This window comes from Rhamphochromis sp. 'chilingali' (assembly GCF_963969265.1).
Source record: "Rhamphochromis sp. 'chilingali' genome assembly, chromosome: 4".
In the NCBI taxonomy this organism is placed as follows: Eukaryota; Metazoa; Chordata; class Actinopteri; order Cichliformes; family Cichlidae; genus Rhamphochromis; species Rhamphochromis sp. 'chilingali'.
This window is the reverse complement of record NC_137948.1, coordinates 10,368,343-10,385,720: the sequence shown is the minus strand read 5'-3', so window position 1 is coordinate 10,385,720 and position 17,378 is coordinate 10,368,343. Positions and strand designations below refer to the sequence as shown.

Sequence of the window (17,378 nt, the reverse complement as noted above, 5' to 3'; positions counted from 1 at the left end):
TTTTGAAATACTTACCAAAACTGTGAAACAGTCCTTTGGAAAATGGGAAGTGCTCTAACAGCATGAAGTATCTTTATTATAACTTTCTTCTTTTTAACGAAGCAAAACATTTCATAATCAACTAAGCAAAGCTTTATTAAACAACCACATCAACCAGAGCAAACAAATATCAAGAAGACATTCACATTATGGACAGGTAGTTGAACGAAAGTGGACATTTAAGAAATTGCGTATGGGAGTAAAGTTCTTCATTTTGAACAGAACAGGGTGTATATTTAGAAAAATTTAAGTTCAGCAGAGAGAGCTGATTTCACTCTTGCTGCAGCCCCACTTGCAGCAAGCATTGGACAGTCCAACCACTACGTCCCGTCCTTTCCTGTCTGCGCTCCGTAGAGCCTCCAGGACCTCTTCTGTTATCGGTGAGCGAGCTGAGCGGCTGAGTCCTGCTGCTACAGAGGCTGGATTTTTCCATGGTTCGGATTCTGCAGGATCTTGCTCGCTCATAAGTTGAGGGATGGGATTTGCCTTCCATGGATCATAGGTCTTCTCTCCAATAAATGCTGACAAAAAGAATAAAAAGTAAATCTGTCAATATTGCAGTTTAATTCTTTGAAAACAAAGCACATTATAGAAAATCAGCACACAAAATCACACCGTCTTACCCGAGTCTTCTGCGCTTCTCCTCCAGCGAGAACCACCACAGGTAAAGATGACAGCTCGTATGAACTCTCTTCCACACAGTTTCACCCCATAAAAAGAGGGATGACCGTCATTGGGGCGCACCCTGTCTACCAGAGCCACCAACAAGCCCAGGGTCAAGAGCGCTGCCTTCCACATGATGCTGAACAAATACTGAAGGTATCTCGAAGGTATGTTTAAGTGTCTCTGTGGTTTGTGTTTCTTTTTGGATGTTCTTTCCACCTTTTATAGGGCCTAGCATCAGCGAGGAGGACCTGAACTCACCTCCAGTGTTCGTCATACCTCGAGATAAGGCTGGAGACCTTTACGGGCAACAATGCACTCAGAGGAAAAGAAAAGTTGTGATTAAAATGCTGAACGATACCAGAGGTGATGTCAACAGTGCCACTGGGAATCTCATCACCTGTGACCTTTAAGTGGCCTTTCTGTCCCTCACATCATTTTGATTGGGCTGTCTGACACCAGCACAGTATCACCATTAACTCTGCCTACCATGGGACTAAGATCACTATCTTTGCACCCCAAGGAAGGGTGCTGTTCACTGCTGACACACACACACACACACACACACACACACTAAAGAGACATTTCAGTGGACCCCACAGTGACTAATCAGTTGTGAACGTCCCATTATCATCATCGAATACTAATTATTTATAAGAGAGACACACGGGGACAGAGATAACCACCGCTTTCTGTGAATAAGAATGAATTTACATCCCATCATTTCCAATCTGTGTGACATTTTGGGCAATCAAAAAAAGTAACATTACAAGCGTTCATTTGACGTTAGAATCTAGCGAACGTGATAGACAGGTGTAACCAGCCAATCAACGGTCGAGTTTTCCAACCGATGCTTCGACCACCTCCTTACAGAGCCAACCAACATTTAGCAGAGGGAGGGGTAACGACAAGAGGGTAGCAACAGTTGCCCCGGTGAAGGCTCGGCGCCATAGTCACGGTAGTCCTGGCGACAAGAACTAAGCAACGGGAGTCAACAACAACAACCTAAATCTAAGAGGAAAAAACTTTAACGCCTAAAAAGGACAAAACCGGAACAAACAGGTGAAAAGTAAACTATCTCTGAATTTCCATTTAATTTTAGGTGAACTGTGTGTGTGCGTGTGTTTGTGCAGTCGCGAACACTCGCGCAAAATCGCTCGAGCGTTTAGGTGATGAAAGTGGTTGCTAGCTTCCTTCCAAACGTAGACCGTTGTTATGGCGATGTCAGATCTTTGATAAGAGCACAAGATGGCGGGTGTGTTGTGGCGCCTGTCGTACTTTTTTCTGCTATTTTGTCATAATGTTCAGGTTGTTTGTCACAGTTTCGATTACCGAGAAACTCACGAGGCGAGATTTGTAACGTGGTCGTAGATTTATTCGCTATCGACGTGACTAGCTAGCAGTTGGGTAGCTTGCGTTAACGTCATAACTCAACGTGAGCGATCTCCTAGCTGGAGAGGGGGGAGCTATCACTTTCTCAACTCACATTTCAAACAAAAGCTGACTAAAGAGATTAAATACCGAAACGCACACCAAACTACACACGCACCACTGGGTTTTTAATGAGTTTTAAACGCACACGAGATGATTGCACTATGTTTCATAATCATTTAGTGACTTTGAAAAAGTTTCTTGCGCTGACATTGAATCCAGTGGAAGTGACTGTCGTGAGGTCGGTGTGCCTCATGCTTGTGTTGTGTGGCATGTTGGTTCACGCAGGATTGGCTTCTCGCGCAGTAGGATGGCCTCTAGTATTTTTTTTTTCTTCAGGTTATGCAATCACGTTACTATCCACAATCCGTAAATTTAATTGCTTTTTTGCTCAGCGGTTTTGATTGTTTTATTTGAGATGAAATGTCATGGCCATGGTCAGTCAGAAACATTTTGAAAATTTGATTAATTGCGTTATCTGTTATGCTGTAAGATTATACTGGTTCTTTCCGTTTTGACAAAACAGGAAAGGCTTTAGACTACTGCTTAGTCTCAGACAAAAGCCCTACTTCCTCATAAGGTTTATGTTACAGGCACACAAGGACAAACACACACATACACACACACACACACAAGCGCTCACTCACTCTGAGTGGTCAAAGCACGGTGAGATAATAGGACAACAAAGTGTATTTCTGTGTATGTTCATAGCACCTTCATTAATGACTGTTATTTTTTCTGTATCCATAAAACCAGTGCCTCAAAGCATTGGTTGCCATGGCAACTTCTGGATACTCCGAAGACCTTCAGCCTCAGCAGGCCAACACAGTAACCATAGCAACACCTGCTTCCACCACACCCTCATCCGCAAAGACTGCACACTTCCTGTCCGAGATCCCACCAGCCTCTGGAACCATTTCGTCAGCTAACCAGTCAACTGCTGCTTCTAAAACTGGACAGGATGCACTTTGTTCTCAGGCTCCGCCCACCCAAGCCCAGAGCCAGAAGGCTGTGGTTCTGACTACTCCCACACAGCACTACGTGAACCCTAATCTTCAGCCTTCTCCAGTCCAGGAGAGTAATGGTCAAAGCAGCTCACCTCAGTACATCATAGTAACAATTCCAGGTGAGAGACTACCTTAGGAGTGACTGATACACACATACACATACACACACCAGGATTCAACATTACCAATGAACTCGTAGCCCAGGCATGTTGACTGGTCAGCTGCCAATGTTTGGATAACTGGCTGGAATGAAGCTTCACTAATGAGTATTTTTTTCTCACAGTCAGTATCTTTATGTTAAAATGCCAACAAAAGTCTTGTTGAAAATGAAGATAAAATTGTTTAAATGCAAAGGAAAGTGATCTGTTGCTCTACTTCCATCCACCGGCAGTTAGTTTTACACAGTCAAACCACTGCTGAATTAAGAAGTGAAGAAATGAAAAGAAAATGAAAACTGTCTGTGTGCAGACACTGTTTACTATATAGTTGTGAAATGTATAAATTTCACAGATTTCTTGTAAACTTTGTTGAAGGCTGACAGCAGTGTTCCATCCCTCTCTGGCAATGATTAGCGCAGCATGCAGGGTTGAGTGTTATTTAGATTAAACTAGTAGAATTTTTTTTTTCGCCACGTGTCTGTTGGATAAAGTCTCTAGACAGCTGTGTTACATAGTTTGTCTACCAGAAACTGGATTAATATGCTTATGTGGAAGCAAATGGGTGATAAATTTCTTGCAGCAGCCCCTCTTGTACCTACTGGCATCTCTACTTCAGACTCTGGGTGCAGCTGTTTTTTTGTTTTGTAGAAATGTGTGGAGCCAATTCTAGATTGAGCACTAGGCTGTATGATCAGAGGAGAGGTATTTATCCCATAAATCTGTCCCTAATGTTTCAGATGAATACTGGCTTGGATTCAAGCTTTTTGATTTCGACAAGACAATTAGACCCTCAAAACACATTTTATTAACAGAAAAAAACTACTCCTTGAAAAAACACTGAGAATCACTAGATTTTGTATCACACACTTAATGTTTTTTTTACAACTACAGTGACTCTTTGCTTGTCTTTAAATGCGCTCTCCCAGATGCTGTTTGTGGAGGAAGACTCATCGCTTTGTCACTCTGAATGAACTGTGTTGTTGTACTTGAAAGAAAGAGGGAATTTCCTCCACAGAAATGAATAGCTGGGTGAGGCATGTAAAACACAAGGCCTTGTTCACCTTTTTTTGCATTTCAAATCAATGTTTTAAGCTCATTACATTCGCAAACCTCATGCTCGTGATCTGGTATTTATGCAGTGCTTTCCTAGTCCCACTGTCTCCTCAAAGACTCGTTACACTTTAAGCCAGATTGAGTCATTCACACGCATTCATACAGCACTATATTCTATGCACTTTGAGCTCTTTACCTAACACACACTCACAGACTACTAATGGATGCATCTTTGGGATTTTACTATCTTGGCCAAGGACACTTTGATATGTGAAGTTGAGGAGCCGGGGATCAAACCACTAACCTCCCGGGCTAGAACCGCCCAGATATGTGGCAAACTTTGGCTTGCTCGTGGGTATTTGAATAACAGAACTTCTATGAAGGGATGTCAGTGCATGTGTGTTGTACAAACACTAAAAACATAATGCTTGGATATCCAAGCATTATGTTTTTACACAGAAAATGAGATTTCAATCTCAATTAGAATACCTAGAGCATAATATCAGAAGTAATAATAATTATTCTATTAATAATAATAAATAATAATTTTGCATTGATGTTTCCTGATCACCCATCAGTCTTATTACAGAAGATTTCTGTCATCTCTTGCTATCTCTTTAAGAAAGAAGAAGTCAAACCGATATCTAATACCTTTTTTCCAACGAAGCAGCACTGGTGCCTACTGTAGAACCGGTTCCACACATTTCCCCTGTGGGGAAAAAAAATAAAATAAAAAGGTGTTAGTGCCAAAAAGCTAGTACTGGCAAGACATTACATAATTCCTGTTCCCAAAAGTTGAATCCACTGGCTACTGGAGGGACTACCATAAGAACTTTACTGATGATTCACAGATGCAGTCTACAGATTGTGTCGGCAATGGAAGCTTTCGCCAGTGACACTAAGTAACATTCAGTCTTCAAAAATGTCCAAATGTGGGATGGTTCTCAAAAAGGCACCAAGGTAAACCTATCTCAGCACAGGCAGTCTGTTGGTGGAAAGTCCCACCAAAAAGAAAGAAAACCCACTGATGTAGAATGAACCTGTGCGGTGTGATGGTGATGCGTTATGATGACAATCTATGTGCACTGGATTGTTTGCCTTAATAGTCGGAAACTAGGGACTATGGGTAGCCAATGAATGAAACTTCACTGAACCTCTTTTCTGCTGCTTTTACTGTTATACATAGATCTTCGTATGGGGATTTTAAGAATATTTATTCTACATCAACATGTCTTTAAATTTCTGCCTAGCAGTTGTTGAATTTCTTTTGGAGAAAAGAAAAAAAACAAAACCAGAAATTTTTGGGTTGGGATGCCACAAAAGTTGCAAATCATAGTAGCAAATGTACAAAATTAGACATTACCGTAGAAATGAAGGTAGTTGACGTAAGATGGATTAATAACACTTTTGAGCTTAGTACTTCTTATCTAGGAAAAGTTCAATCAGCCATGGCTTATTTTAAAATGTATTCTATTAAATAAATACAAAAGCTTAGTCAAAAAAACCTAATCAGTATTTTAAAAAGTTATGCTAACTATAGGAAATGAAAAGAGACCCCAGTGTCAGTGCCCATCTGTATGTTTATTTTAGGGCCTTCTATTTGTAGATCTTTTTTCCTGCCAGTATCGAGTGACGCTGTGCCCTCTCACCCAGAGTGAGAGCCTCACAGGCCTGTTGCCTGGGGCTTGTCTCTGCCTCATAAAGTAGGAATACAAAGTACACAATGTAACAGTATCTAGAACATGGACTACAGTAAAAAGAACAGACTTTGTGCATGTTTGTTTTCTGTATTTCAATTTTTTGATAGCTTGTTGGAAATATAGTTTAAGATTTCTATAACATGAATAATATTATGCAGTTAGGGGCATAAGTATTTAGTGACTGACACATTTTTTGTAATTTAACAAAAAAACAAAACAAAAATCGTATTAACTCTTTGAGAATTATAGCCATTTTTTCACACAGCCCCACATCTTCAGAGGCGTAAAAGTAATTGGACAAACTAAGACAGTTTTAAAAATAAGGAGTGTTTTCTAATACTTGGATGAGATCCTATCCTGCCAATGGCCGCCTGAAGTCTGGAACTGCAGCTGCCTTCAGCTGTTCGTGGATCTCCCTGCATTCATTATTTAATAACAGAAAGGTTGCTCTGTTTGGGTCGAGGTCAGGTGACTTGATCATTGAAGAATAACCCATTTCTTTTCCTTGAGAAATTCATACTGCTTTTGCAGTATGCTTTGGGTCATAATCCACAGCACTATGGTCATTTGCACTGCGAAACCCCGTCTGATTAGTTTTGCAACATTTGGCTGAATCTGAGCAGAGACTATAGCCCCGTATGCATTGTTATTTATCCTGATACTTTTCTCAGCAGTCACGTCATCACTAAACACTAATGACTGGGTTCCACTGTTTGATATAGATCCCCATTCCATAACATTATCTTCACCATATTTAACATATAATGTCGTAAGCTGCCGAACATGAGCTATTTCTCCATTCCTCCAGACTTTTTTCTTCACATCATTCTGGCACACATTAATCTTGGTCTCATCTGTCCAAAGAACTGTGTAGGCGCTTGCTTTCTGTCAAAGTTTAATGTGGACGTCTTGTTCTTGAATGTATTTTGTGGTGTGCACTTTGTTGTAAGCTCTCTTAAATGTAGACGTTTACTCTTTGAGAGTGCTCTTGAGTTAGATATTTTGAAGCTGGAACCAAGGAATGAATTCTGTGATCATCCACTGTAGTGGTCTTTCAGGTCTTTTGTTGCTGCTGACCTGGCAAAATCAGCCCTCCTTTCTAAGAAAGCACCAGATTGTTAATTTGATGACTCCTAACGTTTTTGCTGTCTCTCAGATAGGTTTATTGATAGGTTTATTGTGGTTTTTCAGGTTAAGGATGGCTTCCCATGCTTAGATTGACAAGTAGACCTCATGTTGAATGTTCCAGTAAACAGTTGCCTAAGCAGTATCAGCACAGTTAATGAATTTGTCATGCAATAACAAGGAACTGTCTTCACCTTTCCATTAAATTGCTTCCAAGTTGTCCAATTACTTTTCTTTTTTAGGTGTTGAAAATGATTTATACAGTCATGGCTGTACGGTTAATACAGTACTTTAAAAAAAAAAAAATCAACTGAAAATCTGCACCTCAGTCATAGCTTGATTTTTTGATTTCATATCCATTGGGGTGGTGTACAGAGGCAAATTTACAAAACTTTTGGCATTGTCCAAATAATTATGAGTCATAATATATGACTAGATGTTGTTTTGCACTGTAAGGTTTAGATGGTGTTTCTTAAATGTTGCTTCAGTCTGGTCTAGAACATAACATTTACATTTTCATTATTCAATAGTTAACAATATAGCTGTAAAACGAGAAAAAAATATTTATGGTCCTTGTAACCTTCAGGTTGTATAGGCTTGGATTATTGGTAGGTGATTGAAAAAATAAAAGCAAAGTTCTCTAACAAATAACTGACTTATCAACTGTACTAATTATACCAATTGATGAAAACAATAGAATTCTAAAGTGGTGTGTTTGGGCTGGGGTTACAAACAAGCCCTAAACCAGGTTAAACAACGCAAGCCATCCTTTTTACACAGGATTGACAAATCTTGTATAAATGTATCCACCAAACCACAGACAGACTGGATTTATACTGTTGCACCAAACACAGGTGACTAGTTAGCTGTCAGACTGATGTTGTTGCCTGAATAAAAAACTTTTTCTTGTAAAATGGGAGGTGAAATTGTGATCAGAGTTATCATTTTCAAGCACCTAGGCCAGAGCGTTTAGCTATAATAATGTAAAATTCAACTGAGTGGTACATTGGGCATTAGTCAGCTATGACTTGACCAAAGTGTAGTTACTGGTAGTCTATTTCCACAGTGTTCAACCTTGGTTGGAGTAAGAGCATCACAACAGGAGTAACAGTAAAGGTGGTTAAAGTAAAACGTTTTCTCACCCGAAAAATAAAAACAAGTGAATATTGCCCTCTCCTCCACCCAACCTCCGTTCTCTATTTTCTCCCGCTGTTGTCAACCCACACGTATCTCTCTTTTTTCCCCTCTCATCTGATCTCCATGTTTACAAGATGGAGGGATTTCTCTCTCCATCTGGGGAGATTAGCTGTCCAAGGCTGTCCCTTCTGCATACAAGATATAAGGATGAAATGAGAATTGGACAGACACACTTCTCCTCCTCCTCACTGTCCATCTTTCCTCAGTAGAGCAAAAAAAGAAACTTCATTGCGAGATGTTCTGTGGTGGCTGTTATTACGATTTGGAACCAGTCTGTCGTGAGTGCTTCGCTTGAAGCGATGGTGGATGGGTTTTCAGTTAAATGTACCTGATCGTCAAATGAAACCTTTCTCCTTTACCTTTTGTGTTTCATCCACAGATGACTCTGTGCCCTCCAGTGACAGTTTGTCAGACTCCAGCCCGCCCGCCCCTGGTGTACCTACTCAGGTGGTCCAATCAGTGCAGACCACCCCACAGGTAAGATGCACACATATATTCATTATGATGGGAATCCCCCTGTATGTTGGAGACAATGTGGACACCAACGAGCACACCACACATACTGTGGGACTGCTCTTTGATCAGGACTTACTGGAATGACATTCACGAAACACTACAAGAAATTTTCAACTTTCAATCTGACGCTCTGGCTTTATACATCAACAGAGGTCAGTGTTGCAAGCCGTGTCTCAGGCAGCCAAGAGGAATCAGACAGGCCACGTCAACAATCTACAGTCTGTGCATATAACCCCAGAGGTAAGGAAGATAATTCCTCTCATCACTTCATCAGCATGTCAGTCATGCCACACCACGTACATTGATCTGCAACAGCACACCGCTGCCAGTTTTGTTTCATTAGTTGTAATCCTTAATAGCCTGCTATCATACAATTAAGTTAACAAATTGGGTTTAATTAATGTGTAATCAACATGTTGAGTGCACAGTATGATATTACTGAAGACCGGGAGAACCTCGTGGGCAGTCAAGGAGACAGTTACTTTTCAGGACTCGATGAAAGCAAATCAAATATTGAACTTGGTGAACGAATGCGTGCTCTGCTTGTCTTCTTCATAATGCCTGATGAAGATTAAGACATTGCTTTTGTATAAATGTTTTAAGGAATATTTTTGCAACCAATTTGAAATTGCCAGAAAGATAACTTCATGCCAAGTGGATGTGTAGAAAGAGAACAGTTTTGCAGCTTTTTACCTAGTAGTCACACCAGCATAGCATGTATTAAGCTTGCATTTCATTGAGTTGAAATGTACTATAACAAGTGCATCTTGTATAGTAACTCCTTAGAATTAAAAAAAAAAAATAGAATATAGCTTTTCAGTCACAAATGTGAAATCAAAAGGTTTAGCAGTCTTGTTCACACTGTGCCCACACATATTTTATGTTCCGGTTAAAGAGTCGATTTGTCTTTCCGTCATTACAATATTTACTATCTGCTTTAATAAGTAAAATACGAATAATTATCGAGAGCATAACTGATGCACGCTAAGTTTCACTGCACCCTTCACTTCAATTACACTTTAATTACATTAGTTATCTTTAGTTATAGAGTGCTTTTCACAGTTGTTCATGCAACACCATCATAAGGAGCAGATTTTAATAAAGTGGGACATTCAAAACATATCTGCATGTTGCTGAGTTATGTCATTAGGTGGAAAATGCAACTGTTAGTCATGTTGAGCACAGTCTGTTAGTGTGACACTTTAAATTGTGAGATGTGGGGTGCCATCTCCTTTCCTTTAGGAGGATGGTCCAATATATTCTATGCTAAAGGAGGACTTCATTCAGTTCTTGCAACCCTTTAATTGTGTTAATCTCCTTTTTGCTAATTTTTCAGGTAGAGCATGTGTACTCTGGCCAGATCCAATATGTGGATGGAGCAGGAGATGCAACTTTCACCACACCCACCATGTAAGTAGTAAAGCACCTGATCTGTCTGTCTGTTTGCTCTATGCTCACACGTTCAGTTACACACACTCTGAAACTTTGCTCGTCACAGAGCCATTGATATATTTCATTGTCTGTGTCTTTTCTTGTCCAGTCGACCGAACAATTACCCCTTCTCCGAGTCGCCCCTGTATTCCCAGACACCTCCTACGTCCGCCTCCACCTTTTACGAGGCCACGCCCAGCTCTGAGTCAGACATCACTGGATCTGTGACTTCACAGCCAGTTTCTGTGGCAACAGCAGGAGCCAGCAGCACAGCAGCTGCTGCAGGTGGAGGTGGTTACGTTATTCAAGGAGGTTATGTCTTAGGAGCAGGAGGAACTCCAACAGCAGGTGGAGGAGGAGGAGGACAGAGTTACTCCAGCCCCAACTCTCGTGCCCCACCTGCTACCGTGAGTCGAAAAGTTGAAAGTGAAGCATTTCTATGATCCGTGACAGCCTACCACCCAAAGGTTCAAATACTGTGACGTCCTTTTTCCCCAGGTGCAGTGGCTCTGTGATAATTACGAGGGGGCTGAGGGGGTGAGTTTACCTCGCTGCACCCTCTACTACCACTACCTGCTTCACTGCCAGGAACAGAAACTAGAACCTGTTAATGCTGCATCTTTTGGAAAACTCATCAGGTCTGTCTTCATGGGGCTGCGTACACGGAGATTAGGAACCAGGTACAGAAAAACACGCATACAGACACACATACACGAACTGTGCAAGACCAGTCTCTCAAGGGTTTATCATAACTTTTTCCTGTGTATGTTTCAGAGGGAACTCTAAGTACCACTACTATGGTCTGAGGATCAAATCCGGGTCACCTCTGCTCAGACTGATGGATGAACAACAGCACATGGCGATGAGGCAGCAGCCTTTCTCACAGAAAAACAGGTAGCCACCCATGCACTCTAAAACTTGTCCTTGAGCCATTACAGGTACTGAGCTTCTAAATATAGTATGAAATACTAGTAGAGTACATCATTGCTGAAAAATATTCCTCCTGTGGTTTATGATTTCATTCTATGCATGGATGACATTTCGTTCTTATCCACAACTGGTCCTCCTGTCGGGTTTTACGTTATTTTGTCAAAACTGAACACCTTGTGTGAAAAGATCCACTCAAACAAAAATATGTAAAAATAGAACAATGCACACATATATTCATATATTCATTAACTCTGGCTCTGTTTCTGTGTGAATGATGTGACAAATAGGGTAAAGCCAGTTCAGAAGCCACAGGGGATCACCAACGGCACAGTAGGCGGGATAGGTCAACAGCAGGGCTCGACACTTTGTGACATTTCGGCCCAGGTGCAACAGTACCAGCAGTTCCTAGGTGAGGAACACCTGCACATTGTTCATCATTGTTTCTTTTTTAGTATATTGAATAAGCAGTTTAAAAAATGGATGGATATGATTTTATTTCAAATGATACTGAATCAACTCTCCGTGGTTCCTGTTTCCTGTGCATTATCATGTGCAGAGGCATCAAAGCAATTGCCAGACTTTGTGGAAATTGATCTTCAAGATCGAACCCTGCCCGATGGGATCCTTTTAGAGCACCTCAAGGCCTTTCAGACTCTGTACAGAGAACACTGTGAGGTATGCAGCTTAGACAAAAGAAATGACATGGAGACTGAATATAATAGACATGCTTTCCATGTGTGTGTACTTATTTCTCTTGCCATTATTTACTTATTTCTCTTGCCATTTCATTTTGTCATTGAAAAAAGCAAGGTTCTTGTAGTTGTTGTAAAGCACAGTAACATCAGCTTCCGAAGAAATGCAAACAGAAACACTGAAGTGAAGTTGTGCTCATTCACAAAGTAGTTTTGGATGATTCACACAGTTCAAAATAATCTTTATTTTATGTTGGACATTGATGCAACCCCTAAGTTTATCCAGCCCAGTTTCTTCTAATTTTCTATCCTGTGTAAATTAGCATCGGGTTTCACTCGCTGAGCCTATTACTTGAAATTTTTAACATAAATACAAGCATCCAGCTGTGCAGTGTTATACATACAGGTCCCATGAACACCTCTGTGATGCTAAGTGTGATCCTCGCAGGCTATTCTGGATGTGATGGTCAACCTTCAGTTCACTCTTGTTGAGACCTTGTGGAAATCATTCTGGAGGTTTAGCCAGAGCAATGATGCAGAATCGCTCAACCTGTAAGTATTGCAAACACACTCAAATGTGTGCACCCAAGCATCCCCTGCTGAAACTGAAGCTGATCAGCTGTTTCACATGCCCACCCAGACACAACGAGTCTGAGAAGCGACTGCCCAAATCGTGCCTGGTGGTGCTGTGTAAGTTTGAGCCAGTGCTACGCTGGACGAGAGAGTGCGACAACCTGCTGTACCAGACTCTGGTGGAGATCCTCATCCCTGATGTACTGAGACCCATTCCAAGTAAGTTAATAATGTCATGTAGAAACGTTTTAATTTTCTGCGAAACCCACCTGAATACGTTTCAGTGCTGTTTTAGTGATGTATACTGTATGTAAGAATTATACACTGCGGCTCATTTAAAATGGAGAGAAGTGTTCCTGTGTTTTTGTATATCCCTGTAAATTGCATCTTTCCTCTGCATCACCGCCATCAGGTGCCTTAACTCAGGCCATCCGCAACTTTGCCAAAAGTCTGGAAAACTGGTTGACAGGTGCCATGATGAACATCCCAGAGGAGATGGTTCGCATAAAGGTATTTTTATTTTTTTTTACACTGAGCTCTGTATCCGTGTTTTAATTTAGAGCTTTTTCTTTAATACACGGGTGCATCCCTTAGCACTTAGCTCACCTTACATCACCAAATGTAAGCTGATAAGTGGGATTTGTGATGTATTTTCTGACTTGGTGGTTTTTAGTGCTGCCATATTGTGATGGAAAAATGTGACTTGTCCTCTTTATGGCTCTTTTTGACAATGGTACTTTATTTCTCCTCGCTTTTACTTTCAGGTGGTGTGCATTGGCTCTTTCTCCCAGACGCTGCGTCGTTACACCAGTCTGAACCACCTGGCTCAGGCTGCCCGGGCCGTCCTCCAGAACTCAGCTCAGATCAACCAGATGCTCTCTGACCTCAATCGGGTTGATTTCAATAACGTACAGGTCTGCCAGTACTGCCGTCTGTGTCTCCTGCGCTTACCTGCTGCTGTACATCAGTGTTTTTTAAAATAAAACAGCAGATTGCTCACTGTGCTTGCCTGCGTCCCCCTCAGGAACAGGCATCCTGGGTTTGTCAGTGTGAAGACCGTTTGATCCAGAGGCTGGAGCAAGACTTTAAAGCGACTCTGCAGCAGCAGAACTCTCTGGAACAGTGGGCTACCTGGCTAGATAGTGTTGTGTCCCAGGTCCTAAAGCCCTATGAGCACAACCCTATGGCCCTGCCAAAGGCTGCAAAGGTTTTCCTGCTCAACTGGTCTTTCTACAGGTGAGGGGAAATGGGGGAAAATGGGCTTTGTAAAGATGCAGTTTTATGTTAAAGAAACATTTTCTGAATCTTTTCTTTTCTTCACCAGTTCTATGGTAATCCGGGACTTGACTCTGCGCAGTGCTGCAAGTTTTGGGTCCTTTCATCTGATCCGCTTGCTGTATGATGAGTACATGTACTACCTAATCGAGCACAGAGTGGCTCAGGCTAGAGGAGAAACTCCCATAGCAGTCATGGCAGAAGTATGTACCTGAACACACACTCATACTTGTATTCCACTTTTGAATTAAGTTTATAAATATGTCTATAAATGAGAACCTTCACAAACATTTATAAATGTGCTTTCTTTGCCATGGACACAGTTTGCCAGTACTGTCAAGAGCCGGACCTCTCAAGATATTGAAAAAGGTAAATGAGGATGGTTTTCCTTAAATACTCTTTTATTAGGATTCCTCATAAGCACCAGCCTCAGCCTTAGCCGTTTTGCTACTTTGTAACCACAGCAGTTGCCCCCTGCTGGCCATTACAAAGAATGCTGAATTAATGCACTTCTGCATTGACTTCACTTTTCAGACACTCGTCCATCTTTTATGAAACTCTTTGCGTTACAGATTTAGAGTTCACACCTTTTTCTTTTTTTAAATGCAAACAATAACAAGGTCCCCACTGAGGAGAAGTTTTTATTACAATATGATGACATCAGCGGTTTTTAGAGGTCATTTATGGTGATATCAGTATTGTTAATATGGAAATGGAGCCAAGTATATTTTGCATCATTGTGAAGTCATGAAATCATGTTTTAAGTTAAAGCAACGAAAGTGCTGAACTTTTGCCTTATTTGTGTTACCCTGACCTTTGACCTTACATACTAAAATGGTATACTTTAGTATGTAATGTTTAGTATATTGTTGTGAAGTTTGAAGATCATCCATAAGAAACTGTGGGTAATATAAAGGGGTTTTTTTGTTTTGTTTTTTCTACAGATTTTTAAATTTGGTGGTTTGATCCAATTTTAATCAAAATAAAATCAGCTTGAGGCGCTATTACATAGAGATGGTGGGGAGGAAGAACTCATGTTTAGGGGGAGAAAAGAAAAAGATGGTGAGACAAAGAGAAGACAAATGAAATATGTATGCATTAGAGATTCAAACAAAAAACAAAACAAAAGTGCACAGTAGCTGCTGCAACAGGCCAACACTCAGCATGGCACCGTGGTATTTACTTATTGTCTTTCATGTCTCAGAAGAAGAGGAGGAGGATGACGATGAATATAGTGAGGAGGACACTGGAGATTTGGTGCTGCAGTCCAGCTCTCTGAGCGCGGTTGATGATGAGAAGGAGGTGATGGAGCCGCCAGTCAAACAGCCCAGGACAAACTTAAGCCTGCACACGCTCAATGAGACCGACAGCACACCACCTTAGCTAATCACCTGTACGGTTAGCACAATGCTTGACACATGCCTTTGCTTTAAGTTTCAAATCATGTCATCTCGTTCTGTCGCACCATGTGAGCTTCTGGTTTGCATGTTTGGTCGTCTGTGGTGAGAAAGTGGGAGGGCCTTTTGCCAAATTTTCTCTGCTGTACTGTTTGTGCTGCAGCCTTTATGTTTACCTTCACTTTATCATTTCACAGTCCCCCCCCTCGTTCCCTGTGCCTTCCCTGCCTTTTCAGTGGCTGCTCCTGCCCAGCCTGAATTATATATACGCATATTCTTGATTCCCTCCCATCCCGCCTTAACCACTGACCTGATTGCTGTGGAGAGATTCATTGTCCTCTAAACTCAAATATCACTTTAATTACCTTTAACACAATGACTATGCAGGGGAGCTGGACTTGAATGAATGATATTGTCTGAAAAATATATTTGTTTAAGAGTAGCATCTAGAATGATACTGCATCATGAATTTTTGTTGGCACATGGACGTTGAGTGAAAGGTATTTGGCTTTATAAATGTGACTCCTTATTCATTTGGCCAACTAACTGATACGCTGTGCCTTTTGAGAGATTTCTAGGCTTAACAAAAAAAGGTTGTGCTCTATATATTCTGTATCGGTGGTTCAATAAATGATGGTCCTGTGAAGTAGTCGTGGTGTTGTCATGAACTTTTTGTAGCTGTTAAAAGAAAAAAAAAATTGATCGTCTAGTTTTGTGATGATTCTGCCTGGTTTGTTTTTCTTCATCCATCCTTTCTTTCATCATCAACATCTTTCTTTCACACATAAACATCCAGATGACTCGAGTGCAACCAACCCCCCCCCCCCCCAGCTTTTCCCACCTGATCAGCTCCACATATTTTGCAATCTTTGTACCAGCTAGATGTACCAGCTATCTCAAAGTTTTTGTAGTGTAAGAGTAGATGTTTATTTTCAGAAAGTGTGTATGCTGGACGTTTGTAGATAACTTATATTATGTACCTTTTTGTGAACGCCGTAATATATCCAAAATATTCGTATGTTGTTTAACCATTATTGCCTTAATAAGTATGTCGTGGTATGTCCACCAGCCAGAGTCTTGAGCTATATTTTTATTGTGATGATGGACCAAGCATGTGAGTATGGTGACTTAAGATTAACCCCCTCAAAGAGCACACACTCAACCAGCAGCAATGTGTGACTGTGGGACTGAGGGGAAAAGAAATAAAAATATTATAATGGTAGTGGGATGTCCCTCAGGACCACCTGATTACAAAGATGTCACCAAAGAACATAACAAAGGAGAAAAAAAAAAAGTATGTTTACATTTATATATAAATATATATGTGAGAGCAGGCTACAAAAATCTGACTCGAATTAAAATTAACCGCCAACTGCGATGTCATACAAACTGTGCCGTGGATTCTGTCCCTTGCTTGTGCTGCAGAACCATTTCTGAACGAGGTTCTTGCTGTTATTCTGAAGACCTTTGTACTTAAACCTGTGATCAATGTTTGTAGCTTTATTCTCACTGTTATAACTAAAGAGATGTGATTGCTATCAAAACTTGTGCCAGACTGTTTTTCCTTCATTCCCTGTGTTGTTCTTGGAATTTCTTTCTTAACCACATTTTCCAACTGGAGGTTGGTTTGGGGATGGGCAGTTTGGTTTGGGAGTCCTCAAAATGAAACAAAGGCTGTAATGGAATTGTCCCAAAAAATGACCACCTTTGTTTTCATAATATTTTTTTCTTAGGTTTAAATAAGTCAAACGGAGACTCAGGAAAAAGAGAACCTGAGGGCTCAGAGAAGACCTGCTCTAGATGTTGTGGGGCTGTTGCCACTGATGCCCCTCGCAACATCTGCTGTCAGGGGCAGTTCCTCTGGATTGGCAAACTAAGGCAGCAGACCTTTGATCATGTAGCCATTTCAGGGGGATCATGATCCTCAACCTGCCTGGGAAAGTTTATGCCACGGAGGATGGGAGTTCATCCATTAGTTAAACCTCAGATTCAGGTTTGGTTTGGTGGGAGTTTGCAGAACTGATCGTGTCCCTCATTCATTCTTTGGTTCTTATACAAATTAATGCTCAGGTTGTACAAGTCAGACCTGATGGATGGCCCGGGGGTCTACTTCAGCTAAAAGACAGAAGATCAGGGACCATTTAATGAACAGTAAAAGGTAAACCTAAATTTAAGTTTCTCTGTACTTAAA

At 41.0% G+C, this 17,378-nt stretch overlaps 2 protein-coding genes across 5 annotated transcripts; one reads left to right on the top strand and one right to left on the bottom strand.

Annotated features, from left to right (window-relative positions):
- Positions 1-291: 291 nt before the first annotated feature.
- On the bottom strand, positions 292-837 carry rln3b (relaxin 3b; the record flags this gene model as incomplete). Its single annotated transcript, XM_080880222.1, has 2 exons — positions 292-560; positions 663-837. 2 exons carry the CDS (start codon positions 835-837, stop codon positions 292-294), a joined length of 444 nt encoding a protein of 147 aa, XP_080736348.1.
- On the top strand, positions 757-16,731 carry rfx1b (regulatory factor X, 1b (influences HLA class II expression)). 4 transcript variants are annotated; one of them, XM_080880219.1, is made up of 18 exons: positions 757-869; positions 2,890-3,259; positions 8,753-8,850; positions 9,040-9,129; positions 10,226-10,299; positions 10,430-10,727; positions 10,819-11,000; positions 11,095-11,214; positions 11,538-11,659; positions 11,807-11,925; positions 12,391-12,494; positions 12,583-12,734; positions 12,928-13,025; positions 13,280-13,429; positions 13,540-13,751; positions 13,840-13,993; positions 14,114-14,159; positions 14,995-16,731. In XM_080880219.1, the coding sequence occupies exons 2-18, from the start codon at positions 2,911-2,913 to the stop codon at positions 15,171-15,173; spliced, it is 2,547 nt and encodes an 848-aa protein (XP_080736345.1). In that variant the 5' UTR covers positions 757-869; positions 2,890-2,910; the 3' UTR covers positions 15,174-16,731. The 4 variants fall into 4 exon arrangements, with proteins under 4 accessions (XP_080736345.1, XP_080736347.1, XP_080736346.1 ...); XM_080880221.1 differs by lacking the exon at positions 757-869 and adding an exon at positions 1,601-1,764 and having other exon boundaries at positions 14,998-16,731; XM_080880220.1 differs by lacking the exon at positions 757-869 and adding an exon at positions 1,601-1,771.
- Positions 16,732-17,378: the final 647 nt, after the last annotated feature.